The sequence below is a fragment of the Staurois parvus genome, unplaced genomic scaffold (genome assembly GCF_062004578.1).
Source record: "Staurois parvus isolate SC_StPar_1 unplaced genomic scaffold, SC_StPar_1.0 ptg000115l, whole genome shotgun sequence".
NCBI classification, from domain to species: Eukaryota; Metazoa; Chordata; class Amphibia; order Anura; family Ranidae; genus Staurois; species Staurois parvus.
Genome location: NW_028317911.1, coordinates 2374083 through 2398788, shown reverse-complemented (window position 1 = coordinate 2398788; position 24706 = coordinate 2374083). Strand labels below are relative to the sequence as shown.

The 24706-nt window shown below is 43.1% G+C and overlaps 1 protein-coding gene across 2 annotated transcripts in view; it reads right to left on the bottom strand.

The window, feature by feature from the left end:
• FANCE (FA complementation group E) overlaps positions 1 to 23961 on the bottom strand; it is a 38349-nt gene extending 14388 nt beyond the window's left edge. The window contains exons 1-7 of one of the 2 annotated variants that reach the window (XM_089671930.1): positions 23738 to 23961; positions 12638 to 12739; positions 5128 to 5345; positions 2217 to 2697; positions 1477 to 1527; positions 1327 to 1389; positions 737 to 880 (exon numbers count right to left, since the gene is read on the bottom strand). In XM_089671930.1, coding sequence (XP_089528056.1) covers positions 737 to 880; positions 1327 to 1389; positions 1477 to 1527; positions 2217 to 2697; positions 5128 to 5324 — 936 coding nt within the window. In that variant the 5' untranslated portion in view covers positions 5325 to 5345; positions 12638 to 12739; positions 23738 to 23961. The remainder of the gene's footprint in view (positions 1 to 736; positions 881 to 1326; positions 1390 to 1476; positions 1528 to 2216; positions 2698 to 5127; positions 5346 to 12637; positions 12740 to 23737) is intronic. The other variant, XM_089671931.1, reaches the window with a different exon arrangement.
• Between the last annotated feature and the right edge of the window lie 745 nt (positions 23962 to 24706).

The window sequence follows — 24706 nt, the reverse complement described above, 5'->3', positions numbered from 1 at the left end:
CACTACACATTGCTATTGATACATCACTATGATGGCAGCCTCCATGACCAATGAAAATATGCACAAGATAAGAAGAGGTGAAAAGTTTTGGCACTATAAGAAGTATTGGAGCTTTGCCTCCCAGAATGACCTAAAATGCAGCCATAACAGGAAGGTTTAAGAGACTGAGTTGGCTGTACCTCATACCTGCAGTATTTTACCTCTTGTTTAAGTATTATTCTAACTCAGTGGTGGTCTACTTACTAGATATAGAGTACCATGACTGCAGCCACACATAATCAATATTTGTAATGCTGCAAAGGATTGTCTGGCACACTGCTGAATATGGTTTGAGACTGGTGATGTGCTACAGGTGAAGTTGAAAGCTTCAGGAGACTTTTAGGGATTGGGATATGTTACATGAGACTGCTAATGATCACAGCTATTACAGTCCCTTTACAAATTGATGCTCTCACTACTGGCTGCTGTGCCCCAAGGCTACACCATAAGTAACAAAGGGCTTCAAGATGGGAACTAGCGATACACGTTCTTTGATTGTTCAGCTGCTGGCACCAATATAATGTCTAATGTCTTACCAGGGAAGTCATATAAATTTTGTGAAATAGAAACAAAATTGGATAGCTTTTGTTCAATAAAGGCACTAAATGGAAAACAATATGGCACACTGTTCCCAGAACAGTACTTCAACACCAAGAGAAATACAATAAAAACTGTCATTACAAAATGTAAGGTTTACCCTATCCAGGAAGAGGCTTTTGGCCAAAGACTTGGCATGGGCATAACTAATGTCCGGTGATACTGTATCAAGGTGAACACAGAGCTGAAATAAGCACTTTAGGGAGAGTTGTGTAATTCCCACAGTAGAAAAGAGAGTTTCAAGCTGTAAAGACAAACATGATAACAATGAAAACAGCTCATATCAAGCAAGAAAAGCAACACTACAGAACCCATAGAAAACAAACTTTAAATTATATTTTCTTCTTCTGTGTAAATGCACAAGAAGACTATTTGAGAGAAACTAGCAGAAACATTTCAGTTCAGTGGTTTCAAAGAAATCTACTCACATTCACAAATGAACATCACTAATGTATTTTTCCAGCTGATCTGTATGGTTTGTACACAGCAACATCATAACATGCAGGAAAACTGATCATTTTGAAGACTTGGCTTAAAATAGAAATTACTTTAAATCATAAAGATCTCTAGAAAAGTTGCATGAAATCATGGTTGCTGTAGGTTTATAAGTGTTATAAAACGCTTTGCCCCCTGCAGTCGGATTACTTTGAATGACCAAAGAGTAAACAATTACCAAGAAATTTTACATACCTGTAATGGGCTACACAAATCGAATAGGTTGTTCATCTCGGCCAGAAATTCAATGTCTAGTGCCTGAAACATATGAAAACACAACCATAAGCTCACTGGCAAAAACCTTACCAGCTCTTTTTATAATAGGGCAAATATCTATGCCATTACCTCAGACTCCATGTTAAGGTAAAGGAACTGCTTGAGCTTAGGCGCATGAGTCTGAAAAGGGTGACCGGTGAAAAAGAAAAGAGAAACTATCACCAAATTGCTCTATAGATCATAAGTTGGAAAAAAAAAACCAACAAACATATGTATAATTTTTTTCCCCATAACTATTGTATTTCTTGTTTAGGACCTCCCAAAATAGCTGTACAGCAAAGATTACAGTCTACTGTTCATCATGTGACTGGCAGCCAACTAAGGCTAAATGTATGGCAATTTCTATCTATTACATTAAAAACCTCTAGCACCCGACTGATCAACAGTATCCTAGGAGCCTAATATGATTCACTATAATATTGGTTAAAGAGACCCCATAAACATAGAAAATTGCAAGTAAAAGCACAGAAAAATACATTTTTTTAATGTTTATTTGCAGCATGTTTCCATTGCATGTTTTTTTTTTTTTAATTGACTTGCAATGTGCCTCTGAACATGCTACCAAATTTGACTGCTTCATTTCCCTAGCAAAGCCCAGACTCCTCTGTTCAACCCCATATCTCCCCACAAAAACATTTTATGTAGCGGTCAGGGAAGGAGTGAAGTGATATACTATAGTGTATTCTCAGAGCTTTGTCTACAAAGAGGAGTCTTTAACCCATAAATAACATGCCTAAAATATGTTAAATGCATGGTAGTGGAAATAGATGGTCTGAAGACGGAGTCATTTTGAGCAAGTGGACCTTTACCTCAATTGATGCAGGTAAAACTTGCATCTCTTCTGGGGCTTCCGTATGTGCTTCTTGCAATGAGCTCATTGGCTGAGAATCCATTAACAGTTCTTTTGTGCAGTCATTCACAGGGTAACTTTCTTTGTTGTCTATCTGTACTCTGCTCTCAAAATCCATAGTCTGCTCATCTTCCATGGATACACAGCGATTTTTATACCAGCCTAACTTAAAATGCCCATTTGGTGTCTGCTTTAGCTGCTTGCATAGAATATGCAGACTTTGTGCCACCTCAGGACTTTGGAGGGGAGTCTGAATGCTGCTATCTTTCAAAAAATGTTGCCTCATATAGAGTAACCAGGCATCTGAAAAGTAATTTTCTTCCCTAATTGTCTGCAACCAAAGCTGGATGGATGGAGCAGGCAGGCGAGAATATATAAGGTCCAGTAGCCTAAATAAGTTCCTTTGTGTTTGCAGGGGAAGCAGGGCAAGTTTTGGTTTTCTGAGAATAAACCAGAGAGAAAGATTAATGAGATAAGTGGATTTCACCGCAAAGTTACACTAATATACAACACATTGATCAAAATTATTGCTTACAAATCTTACTAAACAAGTTTAACAAAAAAAAAAAATAACCCAATGATCAGGCTATGAAGGTTCTTATTCAAGCACATCCTATCATAGGGTATCAATATTCTGTCCCTGTGCCCAGACTGTTCTCCTGACTTGTCACCCTGTCACATGCTCTGTTAATGAAGTGGCTGTGCCAACATACACTCACTGGCCACTTTATTAGGTACACCTGTTCAATTTCTTGGTAACACAAATTGCTAGTCTGCCAATCACATGGCAGCAACTCAGTGTATTTAGGCATGCAGTCGTGGTGAAGACAACTTGTTGAAGTTCAAACCGGGCATCAGAATGGGGAAGAAAGGACAATTAGGTGACTTTGAATGTGGCATGGCTGTTTGTGCCAGACAGGCTGGTCTGAGTATTTAAAAAACTGCTGATCTACTGGGATTTGCACCCACAATCATCTCTAGGGTTTACAGAGGATGGTCTGAAAATGAAAAAATATCCAGTAAGCGGAAGTTGTGTCGACGAAAATGTCTTGTTGATGTCAGAGGTCAGAAGAGAATGGGCAGACTGGTTGCTGTGACATTCAGATGGGAAGGTCAGAATTTGGTGTAAACAACATGAAAGCATGGATCCATCCGGTCTTGTATCAACAGTTCAGGCTGGTGGTGGTTGTGTAATGGTGGGGAATATTTTCTTGTCACTAGCAAGGTGTGCCTAATAAAGTGGCTGGAGAGTGTACATTATGGAGGAATGGTTCACTGTTCTCACCATCAAGAAACTCGCCATGATAAATAGGGGGCAGCCCCATGGAGAAATTGGTTACAGCCATGAGTTGAATGCATGCAGGTAGACAAGTGATGGCTGCAAGTCAACTGCACAGATATGCCAGAAACGATTAATTAAAAAAAAAAAAAAAAAAAAAAAGGTAAAAAAAAAATTGTATTTTGGTCAATATAAGAATGGCAAATATTTATGATGAACAGTACTTTAGCAAATTAGTGTAATTCACTTTGGTGTTAGGTGTACTTAAAGTGGAGCTCCACCCAAAAAGGGAAGTTCCGCTTTAATGTTTTGTCTCCCTGCTCCCCATTAAGCATTGGCACCTTTGAGGAGTCGGTACCCGAATTTGACAGGTACTCACTCCCACTTCAGCTGTGATTGCCTAGGTGATCGAAAGTGGACGTTGTCCTCCCCCCCGTCCCTCACGCATGTGCAATGGATACCCGGCTGTGAAGCCGCAAGCTGTCACAGCCGGGTGCCCAAAGTTAGGATGCCAGCGCCAGGGAGAGAAGGCGGCCAGTGAAACCAGCGGTGGCAAGGACACCGCTGGACCAAGGGACAGGTAAATGCCTGTATTTTAAAAGTCTGCAGCTACAGTTTTTGTAGCTGCTGACGTTTATTTTTTTTTTCAGCTGGAACTCCTCTTTAAGAAAAAAACCCCACTATGCTAAAGAACGAATGTCCACTTCTAGCATATTTTATGATTGTCTCATAATCCCTCACAGTCATGTGAAATAAAGGGGCTACCATTAAAAGGATAAGTTCAGCTTTTTGGAACATGTTACATGTTCTACTCATTTTCAGGGTGGAACATGCTACATTTTCCAACAGCTGCAGCCTCCTCCACCCCCCCTCCCATTGACAGTGGACGGAGGATATTTTCCCTGCGCCTGCTGTCACAATTTAAAAATAATGGGGCTGTGTGGGGCTCCGCACTTTCAGTTTTCCAGCAGTTGCAGCTGATGGCATGTGATTCTCAGTCAACTCTGAGGGCTTTGGTGAGCACTCTCGTAGCCCATTGACCTTCCTGCTCTCAGGTGACTGCCTGCCCGTACAAGATACAGGCAGACAGCTATGAAGAGAGACTTCAGGAGCCTGAGATTGCACCCACAATCTGCTGGTCGCAGGCACAATGCTCTGCATGCTCCATAGAAAAAGAATAAATGCAAAAATACCTGCAAAAAATGTGCATTTATTTTTTTTTCAAAAAGGTTATAAACTTATTCTTTAACCTCAATCTTAAAATGGTGGCAGTCTCTGGCTTCAACGCTTTTTGAGTTACATGTCAGGCATCAAGTGAGGTCAAGAATTCAGAATCCTAAATTTGCATACATTTTGGGGTTCCATAACAGATCTTTGGGGAGGGGGCTTATCTTCAGGCAGAGATCTCCAGTCCTCCAGTCAGTAACTTCACTGAAGTAGTCTTCTGACATCTGCCACAGCAATGGCTATATGTCCAAGCACAGCAGTAATATGAGGATTTAGGGTAAAACACACATAACCTTTGACTTTGGCGGCAGTGTGAGACTGCAACTGAGTGTGAGATTGTACAAAAGATATTAATATTACTCACATTATCATTTCTCCAGTTGATGCATCCACTGTGGGCACTTTCATGCACAAATTTTCCATTATACTTATCCAGGGAAAAGGTCCAGGAAAGCATTGCAGAAACCTATGAGCTGCCAAAAATCCATTTTGTTCATTGCTCAGAGCCTGTAGTAAGAGAATGACTGCTCTTTCAGGGTCATGGAGGGTGGATCCTGCCATTAACAACTATAAGCAGGCAATCTACAATGTAAAAAAAAAAAAAAAGCACAAGTCATATAACACATATTTGGCTTCAAAAAGTGCACAAGCTCAAAATCTGGTTGCTTTGCTTTAATGTGATATGTAAATGTGTGCACTTGGATATACATTTACTATATCTGGACTCCATATCGCCTGACTGAGATAGATATACTGTGTGTGTGTGTGTGTGTATGTGTACACATATATATATGCTATTTGGGTTTGAGAGCAAGTAATATATATCTACTGCAGCCGCTCAGTGATTTTCAGCTTCCACAGGTATGGTATATACAAATATTGAACCAAGCTGGTCCAATGTAACTATGCACAAGGCAGTGAATGATCCAAAATTCTCCCTACTGCCTTGTTTGCTAGGGTTAAGAGGTGACATTCTTTTTTTCTAGCCCTGGGCCCCAAAGATACCAGCATATAAATGCAAAACTACGGCCCTGCTAAAGACGTTTATCTGGCCCACCAGGCCAGCTGGGAAAAAAAAAAAAAAAAAAAACACATGGCACTATCCGGTAAATAGCTAGGCTGCTTGCTGTGTCCTAGGCCAGGGGTAGGCAACCTGAGAGCCGCAGGACTACAAGTTCCATCATGCCTCTGCAAGTCATAGCTGTAACTGTCAGTTTTGTAATCTTTGCAATGCCTCATGGGAAATGTAGTTCCACAACAGCTAGAGAGCCACAGGTTGCCTACCCCTGTCCTAGGCCATGAGGTACCAGCGAGCGGCAGCCTGGAAGCCCAGGATTTCACCTGCTGCAGCCAGAGGAGCAACAGGAGAAGGAGCGCAAACCAGGCACCAAATACAGTGTCCAGTGTGTCAGTGTACAGTGCGTTACAGCACACAGTGCATGGCGGTGTCCAGTGCCTTACAGCACACAGTGCATGGCGGTGTCCAGTGCCTTACAGCACACAGTGCATGGCGGTGTCCAGTGCCTTACAGCACACAGTGCATGGCGGTGTCCAGTGCCTTACAGCACACAGTGCATGGCGGTGTCCAGTGCCTTACAGCACACAGTGCATGGCGGTGTCCAGTGCCTTACAGCACACAGTGCATGGCGGTGTCCAGTGCCTTACAGCACACAGTGCATGGCGGTGTCCAGTGCCTTACAGCACACAGTGCATGGCGGTGTCCAGTGCCTTACAGCACACAGTGCATGGCGGTGTCCAGTGCGTTACAAAGTACAGTGCATATTGGTGTCCAGTGCATTAAAGAGTACAATGCAGTGCGGTTTCCAGTGTATTGCAGTGTCCAGTGCGTTACAGAGTACAGTGCATGGCAGTGGCAAGTGCGTTACAGTGTGCAGTGCATGTCGGTGCCAAGTGCGTTACAGTGTGCAATACATGGTGGTGCCAAGTGCGTTACAGTGCGCAATGCATGTCGGTGCCAAGTGCGTTACAGTGCGCAATGCATGTCGGTGCCAAGTGCGTTACAGTGTGCAGTGCATGTCGGTGCCAAGTGCGTTACAGTGTGCAGTGCATGTCGGTGCCAAGTGCGTTACAGTGTGCAGTGCATGTCGGTGCCAAGTGCGTTACAGTGTGCAGTGCATTTTGGTGTCCCAAGTGCGTTACAGTGCATTGCGGTGTCCACTGCGTTACAGAATACGGTGCAGTGTGGGGTCCGGTGCGTTACAGACTACAGTGCATTTTAAATATTGTATTGTTTTTTCCTGTTTTTTGCACTACAAATAAGATATGTGCAGTGTGCATAAGAATGTTATTTTTCTTATTTTCAAGCTATTGTAAGGCCCTCCCAAACAGTGTGAAGGTCCGTGAACCGGCCCCCTGTTTAAAAAGTTTGAAGACCTCTGCCCTAAACCCTCTGGCAGGGAAATTCATACAGTTGTGTTTTGTAATAGAATTCTTCAGTTTGCCCTGCCTGGCAACCTTCTTGCTACAGGTTTTGCAGAGCGTACACCTACTGCAGAAATTTAGAATGTTCACAAATCATGCATAAGGCTAGGTTCACACCTATGCAGTTTGCATTTGATCCATTTCTGCACTGCTTTTTGCGGTGCATTTTTGCATGTGTTTTTTCCGCTTTTTTAAAATAATTTTTATTTCTTGTTGCTAGGCAGATTAAAACGCAAAATGCGTCAAAAACGCAGCAAAAACGCACTACATGCTTTTCTGCAGCATTTCCATTGAAGTCTACAGAACCAAAAACGCAACTTTTGGCGTTTAAAAAGTCCCTGACTCTTTCCAAAAAACGCACCAGGTGAAAACGCAGAGATGTAAACGTATTGCATTTTTGGATGTACAGTATCTCACGGAAGTGAGTACACCCCTCACATTTTTGTAAATACTTGATTCTATCTTTTCATGTGACAACACTGAAGAAATGACACTTTGCTACAATGTGACGTAGTGAGTGTACAGCTTCTATAACAGTGTAAATTTGCTGTCCCCTCAAAATAACTCAACACACAGCCAATAATGTCTAAACCGCTGGCAACAAAAATGAGTACACCCCTAAGTGAAAATGTCCAAATTGGGTCCAATTAGCCATTTTCCACTCCCCGGTGTCATGTGACTCGTTAGCCTTACAAGGTCTCAGGTGTGAATTGGGAGCAGGTGTGTTAAATTTGGAGTTCTCTCTGTCACTCTTTAATACTTGTCACTGGAAGTTCAACATGGCACCTCATGGCAAAGAACTCTCTGAGAATCTGAAAAAAAAGAATTGTTGCTCTACATAAAGATGGACTAGGCTATAAGAAGATTGCCAAGACCCTGAAACTGAGTGGCAGCACGGTGGCCAAGACCATACAGCAATTTAACAGGACAGGTTCCACTCAGAACAGGCCTCGCCATGGTCGACCAAAGAAGTTAAGTGCTCGTGCTCAGCGTCATATCCAGAGGTTGTCTTTGGGAAATAGACAAATGAGTGCTGCCAGCATTGCTGCAGAGGTTGAAGGGATGGGAGGTCAGCCTGTCAGTGCTCAGACCATACGCCGCACACTGCATCAAATTGGTCTGCATGGCTTTCGTCCCAGAAGGAAGCCTCTTCTAAAGATGATACACAAGAAAGCCCATAAACAGTTTGCTGAAGACAAGCAGCCTAATGACTTGGATTACTGGAACCATGTCCTGTGGTCTGATGAGACCAAGATAAACTGATTTGGTTCAGATGGTGTTAAGCGTGTGTGGCGGCAACCAGGTGAGGAGTACAAAGACTAGTGTGCCTTGCCTACAGTCAAGCATGGTGGTGGGAGTGTCATGGTCTGGGGCTGCATGAGTGCTGCCGCCACTGGGGAGCTACAGTTCATTGAGGGAACCATGAATGCCAACATGTACTTTGACATACTGAAGCAGAGCGTGATCCCCTCCCTTCGGAGACTGGGCCGCAGGGCAGTATTTCAACATGATAACAACCCCAAACAAACCTCCAAAACGACCACTGCCTTGCTAAAGAAGCTCTCCTCCCCCACTTCCTCCCCATCCATGGGCGGTGCCATTTGGATGTGCCTGTGGAACGCATTTGCACTCCTGTTCTGGTCAACGCCATTTTGGCAGTCTGGGTGGAATGTGCACTTGCGCAGTAGCTTGGCGCCCGAAGCGGATTTCGCTTGCCAACTTGGAGTCATGGCGTTGGGGGTTAGGCTGACATCCCACTTGCTGGGGCCATATAGGGGAGAAGCGGCAGAGCTGGAGACGATTGCTGAGCTGCTCTTGTTTTTCTGCGGGACACTATACTGGGCTAGAGCCATGAGGCGCTGGGTCCAATTTCCTTTTTAGTGACATACAAATGTTTTTGCCAATATCCATTTTGATCTATTGTGGCCTGAGATTTGGCAAAAATTTCAGGGGGTAGGTTTTAGTAGGGGAAACCCATTTATGTGAGACTCTTGGTGGGGGAGGATTATAAATTCAATATATATCCCTCATATGCTTTTTAGGAGAGTATTTTTTTACTTTTTCTTTGCAACTTAAATATAAATGGAATGGTGTGTGTGTGATATGGCATGTATCCTTGATGACAGACATTGGCACTTATGACTGTTTTGAAATAATAACAACTGTGTGATCTAATTGAATATTGTGGTAAGAGTTTTAGCAATACTATTCATATAATGTGTGTTAATGGCTATATTATTATGTATAAATTGTATATCTGTTACTGTGAAGTTATGTATATGTTTTTGTAGACGATTCCTGCAAAGCCTTTGAAGAAGCAGAAGTGGACTGCGATACGCGTCAGCGTTTACAGCGGGATACTGTTTTCGTCCAAATACATCATGTGACCTGTTGGTTTTCAGTAAATGTATTGTGCATTACATTGCATACTTGTTAGCCAAATTGTTTTAAAGGAAATTAATAAATGAATCATTTTTTAGCCTATCGTTGTTCTTTTCTTTAGCACAGTGCCTTAAAAGTCCCTATTCCTGGAGATACACTGTATATCCAAAGATTTTTTGCAATTTGTATTCTCTTTGGGATGTGGTACTATCCCGAGTAATGGGTTATGCTTTTCTGAACATGTCCCATAGGAGATCATTTTAAAAATGGACTGTAGTGTGTTTTTGCAAAACGCTACGGAAAACGCAGGGTTACTGCACAAAACTGAGGGTGCAACATCAAAGGTATGCAATACATGAAAGATTTTATGACCCATGCAAGATGTAAAAATATGAGGCCAGTGATCATTTCCAGTCTTTGAGGTTTCTGAACTTTTGACACTAGATGGGTTAAAAAAAAATTGTGTACACCATTGTGTACACCATTTAACAAACAACAAAGGGTCAGTGTGTTGACCAATTCAATACCGTGCAATTTTACACCTTCCTGCCCAGGCCATTTTTCAGGTTTCAGTGCTCTCACACTTTGAATGACAATTGCGCAGTCATACAACATTGTACCCAAACTGAAATGTTATCATTTTCTTCACACAACTAGAGATTTCTTTTGGTGGTATTTAATCACCACTGGGGTTTTTATTTTTTGCTAAATTAACAAAAAAGACCAAAAATTTTGAAAAAAAAAACATGTTTTTCTTTGTTTCTGTTATAAAAGTTTGCAAATAAATAATTGTTCTTCATAAATTTAGGCCGGGATGTATTCTGCTACATGTCTTTGGTGAAAAAAACCAAATTAGGATGTATTATTTAGTCTGTAGGAAAGTTATAGAGTTCACAAACTATGGTATAGATCTGAATATTGATCAATCCTGAAGTACTGACAGCCAATCTAATTTCTTGAGGTCCAAGAATGTCAGAATAGTACAGATATCCCCCAAATGACCCCTTTTTGCAAAGTAGACAGTCCAACGTACTTTATAAGAGATATGGCGAGTTTTTTGAAGTTATATTTTTTTGTCATAATTTTTCGGAAAATGAAAAAATAAAAAAAAATATTTTTACTATTTTTTTTTTTTACATACTGTCACCAGTGCAATACAGCGTCATCATATAACTGGCATGGCGGTGATCAGAGACACTGACTGGTGACAGTGTGAAAAAAAAAAATATATATATTTTTTTTTTATTTTAAATTTATTAAATTTTTTCTTTTTTTTAAGATTTATTTTTTCATATTTCACTATGTCCAAAGTAGTACAATGTTACCATAGTAACATTACCATAGTAACATTGTACTACTTTGGGGAAGTGATCAGTATTTTTTTTTTTTTTACACAATTTGCTTATAGCAGGCATGTCCAAAGTCCGGCCCGCGAGCCATTTACGGCCCGAGGGTCGGTTTAATACGGCCCTCCATGTCAATGTGTCAGTGTGTCTTATGGAGCGAATATGGAGCGGCCGGTCCGGTATTTCCACCGCGGCCGTGTCAGAATACCGGGCAGGCCGCTCAGCTCTGCGCAGTCTTCCCGGCTTCTGTAGTGTGGGCATGACAGCCGGGTGCCAAGTGCGCATGCGCAGGAAGCGGTGCTTTTTGTGAATGGTAAGGCGGCACCTGGGACACATGACAGATCCCAGAAGCCGCCGGACCAATCACAAAGCGCAAGTGCTTCTCGCTCATGCGCACTGGGCACCCGGCTGTCATGCCGAGCGCCATTACAGAAGCCGGGAAGACAGCGTGCGGCTGGATCGAGGAACAGGTAAGATCAAAGAACAACTGCGGAAGTAAGAGCGGGTACCTGTCAAATTCAGGTACCCGCTCCCCACCTCCCCAAAGGTCAGCAGTCATCTGTACTGTCTGCAGTCTCTGGTCATCCCTGTGCTGTCCGCAGTCTCTGGTCATCCCTGTGCTGTCCGCAGTCTCTGGTCATCCCTGTGCTGTCCGCAGTCTCTGGTCATCCCTGTGCTGTCCGCAGTCTCTGGTCATCCCTGTGCTGTCCGCAGTCTCTAGTCATCCCTGTGCTGTCCGCAGTCTCTGGTCATCCCTGTGCTGTCCGCAGTCTCTGGTCATCCCTGTGCTGTCCGCAGTCTCTGGTCATCCCTGTGCTGTCCGCAGTCTCTGGTCATCCCTGTGCTGTCCGCAGTCTCTGGTCATCTCCTGTACTGTGTCTGCAGTCCATTAGTTCAGAATTTTTTTTTCCTGTTTTCTGCCTCTAAAACCTAGGTGCGTCTTATGGTCTTATATGGTGAAAAATACGGTAACTTGGCATAAAATAATTTATTTGCATTTAATTGTAATGGTTCAAAGAATGTTTGGAAAAATGTTCGGCCCTCCACCATGTTCACTTCATCCAATCTGGCCCTCTTTGAAAAAAGTTTGGACACCCCTGGCTTATAGCAAAGAATTACTTTGCTATAAGCAAGCATTTACCTGAATGACATTGATTCATTCAGGGTTTTTTTTTTTTTGTGCTTAGCTGTGATTTGGCCACAGCTAATCACATGACATGTGCATGTGATTAGCTGTGACCATTTACAGCTAGACACTAGTATACAACGGATGGCATGAATGAAGCCATCCTATGTATACAACTGTCATGTGACCTGCTGTGATTGGTCACAGCAGGTCACATGGTACCGGCAACGGGGGCCGGTACTCAGATCGGTCATCGGCCGTGTCCGAGGTACACGGCCGGTGACAGATCGCGCCGCTGCGCGGCTCTGCAAGCGCGCGAACTGCGCATGTGCGGGAGGACGCCATATGGCGGCCTCCTGGAAAGGTAATGCATTTTTGCGTACGCCATTTGGCCATAGGCCTGGCGTCAAATGGTTAATATAGAGGTGAAGAAGACAGCATTTGTAAAATCATTATAAACAGAAGTGTTCAGCAGTGTTTAAAAAAGATGTGTAAATATTTTAAAGGACATCAGAAACTGTAACAAAGATTATGATATAATAAAAAACATATTAAAAAAATGCAATAAACAGGTTTACCTCACTGGATAACCAGAGAACTTCTAAATGACCTCATGCACACAGACATGCTTATGCCATGGGTTTTTTTTATGTGTCTCAACTGTGAAATCACTGCTGTATCTAAAAGAGAAGAAAAGTAATACATAACAGTAAAACAAATATCTTTCAAGTTCTCTATATAATTATCTATAGAAAAAACAGTTTATATATAAGTCCTTGATGCCCTGTGCTGAAAAGTTTAATAATGTACAATATTCTCATACAACCAAATTCAGGTACCAATGATTTCAATAAAAAAGAGGGTAGTACAAAATAAGCCTTTCAAGACTGGACTTATGCAATAATTTGAAATGTTCATTCCTAGGATTATACCTGTACAAACTTACTTATGAAAACTTTACGTTCCTCTATATTTAATATGGTTTGTGTCCAAGGCTGATATCACACAGGTGACTCTGACGCTACAACACTGGCAGTAGCAATCACAAAGGAAAGCCTCTCACGGCCCTCTGAGAAATCTGCTAGCTGGAGAACACTCTTGAATTTCCCTTGCTAGTGAGAGGGCAGTGAGGTAGTAACATCCTGTAGGTACTGATAGCAAGGGAGCAATTCTAAAGAGATGAGAAAAAACAGCAATCCCAATGCTGGAGAATCGCCAAGATCACCCATTGACATCAATCTAAAGCTGGATACATACAGATTGAAATTTGGCTGGTTCAGCAGAAGCCGATCATTAGTTGTTTTCATTCGATCAGCAGCTGCAGTGCTGATCAGTGTATTCTGACAGTGAAGAGTCCCTGCTCTCAAAGCGATTTACTGGAGAAGACAGGGCTAACGCTACTCCTGCATCCACCTTGCTTGTGTGGACACAGTAATCTGTTTTTTCCCTCCAGTCAGCTGGTGTGTACTAAGCTTAAAAGCGGAGTTCTACTCAAAAGCAGAATCTTTGCCTCCTCCCCCCCTCCACTGCCATATTTGGCACCTTTTGGGGGGGAGCAGATACCCGTTTTTGAAAGGTACCCGCTCCCACTTCAGTTCAGTGCAGGGTAGTGAGACGAAAGTTCGCCCCCCTCCTCCCTTCCGCAGTCTCCTTGGAACTTTCACAGGTCTCAGAAGACTGCCAGACCAATTAGAAAGTGCAGCACAACTCACACATGTGCAGTGGGCACCAGGCTGTGAAGCCGCAAGCTGTCACAGCCTGGTGCCCACAGTTGAGATGTTGGCGCCGTGGAGGAGAGAAGGGTAGAAGGGACGGCGTGGATAAGAACATTGCTGGACTCTGGGACAGGTAAGTGTGTGTTTATTAAAAGTCAGCAGCTACAGATTCTGTCTGATCCAGTTTCCATAAATTCCCTTCAGTGTCTGCACATCTCTCCAGCAGGCAGATGATCTGAATTCTGCTGTCTTTAAGCACTACAGGTTCCAGCAAAATCTTAAGCATTTAACACTTCTGAGAATGTCAAATTCCTGCATCCCCACAAAAGTTGCCTAGAAGGGAAGTATAGATGGGCTTCTTTTACAGGTCTGTCCTATGTTTATAAGTGACTCTGTGGTGATAAGGTCATTTTAAGTAAATTTTACATTTTTGCAATCTTTCCATAACTTTTTTTATTTTTCCCTTACAGCTTTAAGAGTTTGCAAAAGACCCCCCACACCATCTATTTTATGAAAGCACATGACCAGTAGAATAAAAAGAAGGTGCTACTGATTTTTAAGGCTTTGTGATATTTGCACAAATGTTTATCAAAATAATATTTTTGCTGAAAATACACTAAATCCATTATTAGCAGATAAAAACAGCAATTTTTTTCAAAATTCCTGCTAAATATAAAAGTTTAACCTGTATTAAGTTAATAAATATTTGTACATTTTAATTTGCGCCTTTTTGCAAGCTGGTGAAAAAAAAAAATATATCGAATGTACGGAAAAATGTAAATATCCAAATACCTCTAAAAATCTGGAGGTTTTCATTTTTCACTTACAGCTTTCAGAGGTTGTAAAAGACCCCCCAAACCATATATTTTCTGAAAGCACATGACCAGTAGGATAAAAATAAGGTGCTACTGTTTTTTTAAGGCTCCGTGATATTTGCACAAATGTTTATCAAAGCAATATTTTTGCTGAAAATAACTAAAATTATTGGCAGATATTAAAAAAAAAAAGCAAATTGAAAAAAATTCCTGCTAAATATAAAAGTTTAACCTGTAATAAGTTAATAAATAACACATAATTGTACATTTTAAATTGTACCTTTTTGTGAAATGGTGTAAATTGAACGAACGTACGCAAAATGTAAATATCCAAATTTCTCTAAAAATCTGGAGGTTTTAATTTTTCACTTACAGCTTTCAGAGTTTGTGAAAGACCCCCCCCCCCCCCCACTCCAACCATATATTTTCTGAAAGCATAGGACCAGTAGAATAAAGAGAAGGTGCTACTGATTTTTTAGGCCCTGTGATATTTCCGCAAATGTTTATCAAAACAATATTTTTGCTAAACATACACTAAAATCATTATTATTCCTGCTAAATTCCCCACTAAATGTAAAAGTTAAAACTGTACTGAGTTAATAAATAAAAATATTTGTAAATTTTAAATTGCGCCTTTTTGTGAAATGGGGGGGGGGGGGGAGGTATGCAATACTGTAAATAAAAACAATTTACTCTAAAAATCTAGAGGTTATTTTTCACGTACAACTTTCAGAATTCGTAAAAGACTTCCCAAACTATGTTTTCTGAAAGCACATGACCTATAGAATAAAAAAAATTATCTGCTACTGATTTTTTTAGGCCTCGAAATAGGTTAATCAAATCGCTATTTTTACTTAAAGTACACTAAAATCATTATTAGTGGATATATATATATATATATATATATATATCTATATCTATCTATCTATCTCAGAAAATGTACAAAATTCCTGCTAAATGTAGAAGCTAAAACTGTATTGAGTTAATAAATAAAAAAATATTTGTAAATTTTAAATTGCACTTTTTTGTGAAATGAAGAAAACGAAATGTGCGTAAAACTGTACTTAAAAACAATTTAGTCTCAAAATCTATAGGTTGCAGTTTTTCATTTACAGCTTTCAGAATTTTCAAACATTTTCTGAAAGCACATGACCTGTAGACTATAAAAAGTGCTACTGATTTTTTTTAGTCCCCACAGTAGTTGTGCAAATATTCATCAAATTGCTATTTTCACTAAAAATACACTAAAATCATTATTAGCGCACACAAAACACATCCTAATTTTTATAATTTCCTGCTAAATTGCCACGAAGGCCTTGTTAACATGCGGTGTACTAAAATGTATGCCCATGGAGGGCTGTGTTTACAGCATGGGGATGCCCTGGTGTTTTGTGCATTCCTGTGCAGGCAGTCCAATTCAAGTCAATTGGGATGCAACGGCTGCATGGGTAAAGTCACTGTTCCCAATCTGACATCAGTATGGGTACACAGCCTCAAATGCAGACAGTGTGAGCTCAGGGACATGCATCTGGACTCACATGGATGTCAAATTGGAAGCAAAGGATGTGTTCGTGTATTTGCTACATCCCAAAGGACATCAATGGGACTGCCTGCACAGAACACCTGTGCATCTTGGTGTGGGTAAACGCAGCCTTGCAGGTGCATATGCTGTGCAGTCATGTATTTAGGTTTTGTGCTGTCCTAGGGAACACAAAAAATCTGGAGACAGATGCAGGCAGCAGGAGAGAGAGGAGGGAACATCACCCAGCATCAAAGGGATTAATTTCAGGTGAATAGCCCTGATCAGCGTATTGTCATTCGCTGATCAGAGGCTATTGTCTTGTTCAGCAGAGTCTGCTGAACAGTTCTGCTGTAGTCATGAGCTTATAGCAGACTTCCACCCCACCTAGCATCCCTCACACGAAAACCCCCTCAACACCCCTCTCCTTCGACCTTGCCACTGCCAAGACCTCCACCCCACCTACCATTCCTCATACAAAAACCCCCTCAACACCCCTCTCCTTCGACCTTGCCACTGCCAAGACCTCCACCCCACCTACCATTCCTCATACAAAAACCCCCTCAACACTCCACTCCTTCGACCTTACTACCACTGAAGAGGTCACTAAGGTCTTCTCTGAAGCCCGCCTCACCACCTACCCCCTTGACCCTGTCCCCTCACAACTCCTACGATCACCCTCCTCCTCCATCCTACGCTCCCTCACTCACATCTTTAATCTCTCCCTCTTAGGCGCATTCCCCTCCCCTCTGAAGCACGCGCACATCACTCCCATACTTAAAAAACCCTCCCTGGATCCCACTGACCTGAACAACCTTAGACCCATCTCCCTGCTGCCATTTACATCCCAACTCCTTGAGCACTTAGTCTATAATCGCCTGAGTTCCCACCTCACCGACAACAACCTCCTTGATCCCCTACAGCCTGGCTTCCGTCCACTTCACTCCACCCAAACTGCCCTACTCAAACTCACCAACGACCTGCTAACCGCAAAAGCTAATGGCCACTATTCAGTGCTCCTACTCCTCGACCTCTCCGCGGCTTTCGACACGGTTGACCACCCCCTCCTCCTCAAAAAAACTACACGCTCTTGGCCTCAGAGACTCCGCTCTCTCCTGGCTCTCTTCCTATCTATCACAGCACTCCTTCAGTGTTACCTATAAAGCTGCCACCTCCCCCTCTCTGTTGGGGTCCCTCAAGGTTCTGTCCTCCGGCCCCTTCTCTTCTCCATCTACACCTCCTCCCTTGGGCAACTGATACACTCTCACGGCTTCAACTACCATCTATATGCCAATGACACGCAAATCTCTCTACCCCTCGCCTCACCCCTTCAGTCTCCACCTGAATCACTAGCCTACTGAACGACATATCAGATTGGATGTCACTCCACTTCCTCAAATTAAACCTTTCCAAAACCGAGCTCCTAGTTTTCCCCCCAGCCCGCTCCCCCCCCCCCCCCAACTTCTCCATCACGACCAACAACGCCACCATCAGTCCCACCCCGCAAGCCAGAGTACTAGGTGTCATCCTAGACTCCAATTTGTCTTTCCAGCCCCAGGTCCAATCGCTGACAAACTCATGTAGACTCCACTTCCGCAACATCTCCAAAATACGTCTGTTCCTAACCCCGGAAACTACAAAGCAACTCATTCACTCCCTTATTATATCACGACTTGAATACTGTAACTCCCTCCTCACTGGCTTACCTCACCACAGGCTATCCCCGCTTCAGTCTATCCTGAATACTGCGGCCAAACTCATCCACCTTACTATCCGCTCCGTATCCGCCACCCACCTCTGCCAATCCCTCCACTGGCTTCCGATTGCCCAATGGACAAAATTCAAAACGCTAACATTGACGTACAGAGCTGTTCATAACACTGCTCCAAACTACATCGCCGATCTGATATCCAAATACCACCCAAAACGTACCCTCCGTTCCTCACAAGACCTCCTACTCTCTAGTTCCCTGGTCTCCTCTTCCCATGCCTGTCTCCAGGACTTCTCCAGGGCTTCCCCCATCCTCTGGAACTCCCTACCACAATCCATCAGACTATCGCCTACTCTCCTCACCTTTAGACGCACCCTGAAAACCCATCTCTTCAGGGAAGCCTATCCCGCCCTCAGCTAATTGCCGATCTCCCCCACTCTTCCTACCACTTCATCCCCCACAGCTATTTCCTCCTGTACCACTATCCCCTCCTTCCTAGATTGTAAGCTCCAAGGCCAGGGCCCTCAAACCCCTCATGTATTGAATTGTATTGTTACTGTACTGTCTCGCGTACGGTCTCCCATCATAATGTACAGCGCTGAGCAAACTGTTGGCGCTATATAAATACTGTATAATAATAATAATAGCAGAAGGAGGAATCAGGTCCGTACGGGATACGGACCTGGCCAGCTGGAAGCAGTGCTGTAGGTTTGTACACTGTATGGACCTGGCTGTGAAAGGGTTAAATCTAAAGTTTAGAATTTTTGGGGGGATATACAGCACATTATAAACTATGTATGTGTAATGGTGTGTGCTCCACTTCCTCCCAGCGACTGGAAACTATGCTGAGTGGTTCCCTTCCGGCGCTGGAATAGTTAACTGCAGCTGTTGCTACTGAGAAAAGTTACACCACTGCAATTATTACTACAATCCCACATAATGCACTGTGTTCTGTGAATGGGTAGAGGAGTAGTTAAATGACAGGATTCCATTGCCCATTCACAGAAGGCGACGCACTGTGAGGGAGTAGTAATAGGAGTTCTGTGCAGCGGAAAGGGCAGGATGGAGGTGGGTGAGAGACGCAACTTTTCTCAAGAGCAGAGGCTGCTGTCACAGAGGAACTATGGTTATTGTAGCCTTTAAGTCAGTAGCTATAGTATTTAACATTTACATAACCATATAAAAGCGCATTTATATATATATATATATATATATATAATTTTTTTTTTTTAATTTATGGCTCTGAATGCAGCTTCTTGTTTTCAATAGATACATTCATAGGCGTGTAGACATGCACTACGTTCAAATCCGTAACACAAAATACAAAAATGTGCATCTGATGAAATGCATATACATGTACAAAAAAAACACACAATTTTACACATTTGCAAATATTTATTAATTACAAGTACTTATATAGCACTATCAATTTACACAGAGCTTTACATATTTATATTGTACATTCACAACAGTCCTTGGCCTCAAGGAGCGTAAGGTACCCAACTCACATTCATACATAAACATACTAGGGCCAATTTATACAGGAGATACTTAACATACCAACATGTCTTTGGAGTGTCGGAGGAAACCGGAGTATCAGGAGGAAATAAATGCACGCAAAAGGGACAACATGCAAACTCCAGGCAGGTAGTGTCGTGGTTAGGATTTGAACTGACAACCCTTGTAATGGATTTATAAGAAGGCATCACTTATGTAGGAACTTTTGTATTAGTAAAATTTTTATGGCATAAGTAAATCTTTGTAGCCCTGAGAAACAGACACCAGGAATCCAGCACTATAGTCTCCTGGCTGGTTCTCCGCTGGTCTTTGGATCCCTGGTGCCACAATCTTGATCGTGGCTCCCCACTGGGCATGTGCAAGACGGGGTGCACTTTCACACTGGTTCTGCAGCCTCTCCCAGGAGGGACAAACTTCCGCAATTCTCACGTAGATGAGAAATGTGGAGGTGAGAACAGGTACCTGTTAGAAAAAGTTACTTGCTCCCAGAGAAAAAAAAAAAAAAGATTGGGGGTTGGGGAGGAGGATAAGCAGAACTCTAACCTTTACGGTACTCAGGACAGTATCTGGCTGTTAGGAGGAAGTAGCAGAAACCTGTATATAAAATGTGACAGATATAATTACACATACATAATGTGTTTGGTACTGTATAAAAAAAATACTACATTTCAGAATTATAGAGGTTGTAAAGGCTCAGTTTTTTATCTTCATACATTCTTTGCATGAAGGTAAAAACCTTTTGCGGGCAGCATTGTCCCCAGCCCCTCCTAAAACTTATCAGAACCCCATCTCGATCCAGTTCACGAGAGCCGAGGCTCTCTCTCATTGGCTAGACAGCAGCGATAGCCACTGACTCCTGCTATTGTCAATCACAGCTAGTGAACCAATGAGGAGAGAGCAGAAGCAGGGTCGTGCCATGCTCCATGTGTGAATGGACACAAAAAAGTGGCTCGGGAGCAAAACCGGTTGGGTACCCCCATAGCAAGCTGCTTGCTCTGGGGGCACTGGACAGGAGGGAGGGGCCGGAGGCACTGGTGGGGAACCCAAAAAAAAGGAGGATCTGGGCTGCTCTGTGCAAAACTATTACACAGAGCAGGTAAGTATAACATGTTTGGTATTAAAGAACAAAAAAAACCTAACCTTTCACTTTAACTTCCGTCTAAAGTGTTCCTAGTATGGATGATGAGTTAGGGACATTAGATTGTAAGCTTCATGTAGGCAGGGACTGATGTGAATGTGCAAATATGTAAAGCCCCGTGCATCCTGTCAGCTCTATATAAAAACCTGTAATAAACAAATATGAATGCCATTGAAAAGGAAATGATGTAGCAATCATGCCCACAGAGATGGACGCGGTTCAACCATTTTGGCTCCAATCTTGGCAAAGGATCCTCTATCTTGTACAAACATATCCCCCATTCTCATTCTTCCTCTCTGTTCAGCCACAGTGACATATGGCCTGTGTGTTGGCAGTGTCACAGGAGGCCAGAGCACAGCAGAGAGCCCCGAGCTATAAAACCCCCAAGGGAGCTGGGGCCTCGCTGTCCAAAGAACCTGTGCAATCTAGCACATCGTAAAAAGATAACCCAAGCCTTCCCCTGAGTTCAAACACATTCCAGAGGAGTAGAGACTAGGCAACACTTTTAAAATCCATTTTTCCCCTATGTCACATATCTTTGAATATGACTCACATAAAAACCAGGCCTATCTTCAGATCACCCACGAGAAGACAAACAGTTTGATAGGTTACACTCCCTGACTGGAATACCTAGGAAAGCAGGAAATTACATCTCTGGAACCCTTCGAGTATGCATTTAATATTTCATATCTAACCGTTCCTCAGATGCGTCTGCATAGTAATCTACCCACGGGTGGAATGTCACTCGTGCATAGGGAAAGTTATGAGCAAAATATGAACTACGAGAGATTTTGGCTCTAGTTTAGGTATCCGCCCACACAATCATTCCCTAAACAAGGCATTGGTCCTTGACTTCAGAGACACGCCCTGCTGGGGGACTACAAAATAGGCTGTCAGGCCTAGGAGAAAGAAGTTGAAGAATTCTCCCTTTTTATATCAGAACCAACTTGGAAGACATGCCCTTTCGCTCTGAAACTTGATCTGCTTAACCCAAGGCTGAGTGGCAAGTACTTTAACCTCCTTTCTGCTACCTCTTTGCTGTGCTATTGTTCTCTGTATATTTATATATATTTCTGTAAATATTTTTACTGCACCCTTTTGACCTTTTAGTAATAAATCTTTCTTTCTGAAAATGTTGAACTGTTTCTAAAGCTCCTTAATGCAATTTACGAATTCCTGCCTCTAAAAGAGCGCTACTGTGTTTGTTTAACCCTCTATATAACCTGTCTGCGGTGACAGTGCTATACAGACGATTATCTTAACCATCATAGTGTTATTGCTGAGATTGCCGATTTTCTCTCTTTCTCTGTACAAAAAGGAGGTGGTGGCAGTGTGACGGGTTAATTGCGTAATAAACCTGACCCAGTAACAATCGCGTTCAGGCTGCCGGTACATCGATTGGTGGTCCCTTAGCTGGAAAATCGTTGTGCAGGGTGCAGCTGGGTGTGGCATTGTTACGCACATGACATCGCGGTTTTAGATTGGCTAGTCCTTCGGTCACGAGTTTGGTGAGGTCAGGGGTCTGATGCCGTGATTGTCACAGATGACATTACAACCTATTTAACCGCTTTCCCTCCTCCCTTTAGTAGAACTACTGCTACAGGGCAGGAGGGCTGCGTAAAATCACACACACATATATATATATATATATATATATGATTTGCATATCAGGGTAGGAGCCACCACCCTAGCTGCACCGCCATTGATGGCTAGGGATGTCGATCACCGGATCCCGGCTGGAGATTCCCGGCAAGCACCTGGCGATCGTCAAGTAAATCTGACAGGGGAGAGATCTGTGTGTAAACAACACAGGTCTCTTTCCTGCCAGCAAGGACATGCTGCTGTGTACTTCTCTGCATAGATAGCAGAGAAATACACAGCTGCATGTTTCTCTAGAAAAATACACACAGCACATGATGTAAAACACCACACAGCTAACCCTTTGATTGCCCCAGATGTTAACCCCTTCTTGCCCAGTGTCGTTAATACAGTCAGTGCTTTTTATTAGCAATGATCACTGTATTAGTGTGATTGAGATGTCAGTGGCAATTAGTTCCGACAGTGTCAGAATGCCGCTATAAGTCGCTGATCGTCTCCATTACTAGTATTGACCACTTGCCTACCGGGCACTTCCACCCCCTACCTGCCCAGGCCAATTTTCAGCTTTCATTGCTGTCACAATTTCAATGACAATTGCTCGGTCATGGAAAACTGTACCCAAATTAAACTTTTAACATTTTTTCACACAAATAGAGCTTTCTATTGCTGGTATTTTCTCGCCGCTGGGTTTTATTTTTTGTACTGTAAACAAAAAAAAAAGAGCAAAAAAATTTGGAAAAAAAAAGGGTTTTCTTTGTTTCTATTATAAAATTTTACAATCAGGTAATTTTTCTCCTTCACTGATGTGCATTGATGAGGCTGCACTGATAGGCACCACTGATGGGTGATGATCAGTGCCAATCACTTCTTGCACAATTGCTGGTTATCGGCAGTACTTTCTTCACGCTGTGACAGCGTGAGGAAAGTGCAGCCGATAACCGGCAACTGTATTTACCCAGTGATCTGCTTTGTCATTAGACACAGCTGATCACGTGGTAAAAGGCCGCTGTGATTGGCCGTTTACCGTATCCCATGATCAGCTGTGTCTGTAGGACACAACAATCACCGGCTATAGGGCGGTAGGGAACTGGTTAAAAAAAAAAATTAAAATCCCAGTGTATATATACCGCCATTTGTAGAAGCTATAACTTTCACGTAAACCAATTTACACGTATTTTTTTAGCAAAAACATGTAGCAGAATACATTTTGGCCTAAATTTGATTTTTTTAAAAAAATTTTACTGGATGTTTTATAGCGAAGCCAAAAATATATATTTTTTTTAAAGTTGTCAGTCTTTTTTTTTGTTTATAGCACAAAAAATAAAAACGCACAGGTGATCAAATACCACATAAGGAAAGCTTCATTTGTGGAAAAAAATGTAATTTATGTACAATACTTCATGAGTGTGAAATTGTCAGTTAACGTAACGCAGTGCCGTATTGCAAAAAAAAAGGCCTGGTCAGGGGAGTAAATCCTCTGGAGGACAAGTGGTTAAAAAGAAAAATTGTCAACATTTACAGAGTCTCATCCAATGTCAATGAATACATTGATTCCTTAGGTACACAGAGACCTGGCAAAGACATTGGGGCAAAACTCAATTCCAACTTTATACGCACAGAAAATCAGTGCGATAGTAAAGATAAGCATCAATGCTATCATTACCGCATGTTGCAGCCTTGTCTCTAGTCCCCCAGACATCCTGTACTCAATTTGGCTTCCCGTCCTGCACAACAGCATCACTTCCGACTGTGCAACCCTAATACTCGCACAGCCACTTCTTGCAGAATGCGCAGACTCGTAGTTCCGCCGACTGTAAAGAACTTTTCGTCAGAGCAGATGCTGGGCGGGATTGAATAGCTCAATCCCGGCCATGTTCTCCATCCCGACTCCTCTCCCTGGTCCCGCCCACAGAGCCCTGTTCTCCATCCCCGACTCCTCTCCCTGGTCCCGCCCGCAGAGCCCTGTTCTCCATCCCCGACTCCTCTCCCGGGTCCCGCCCACAGAGACCTGTTCTCCATCCCCGACTCCTCTCCCGGGTCCCGCCCACAGAGACCTGTTCTCCATCCCCGACTCTTCTCCCGGGTCCCGCCCACAGAGCCCTGTTCTCCATCCCCGACTCCTCTACCTGGTCCCGCCCACAGAGCCCTGTTCTCCATCCCCGACTCCTCTCCCGGGTCCCGCCCACAGAGCCCTGTTCTCCATCCCCGACTCCTCTCCCGGGTCCCGCCCACAGAGCCCTGTTCTCCATCCCCGACTCCTCTCCCGGGTCCCGCCCACAGAGCCCTGTTCTCCATCCCCGACTCCTCTACCTGGTCCCGCCCACAGAGCCCTGTTCTCCATCCCCAACTCCTCTCCCGGGTCCCGCCCACAGAGCCCTGTTCTCCATCCCCGACTCCTCTCCCAGGTCCCGCCCACAGAGACCTGTTCTCCATCCCCGACTTCTCTCCCAAGTCCCGCCCACAGAACCCATCCAGCGTTAGGGTCTGGCACGAATATGAAAGGGACCTCTGCCACTAAAGTAAATAAAAGTGTGGGGTTCCCCTTTATCATCAATACCATACTGTCATCCAACATTAGGATCTGATATAAATGTAAAGGGCCCACCAATAAAGTGAATAAACATGGGGGGTT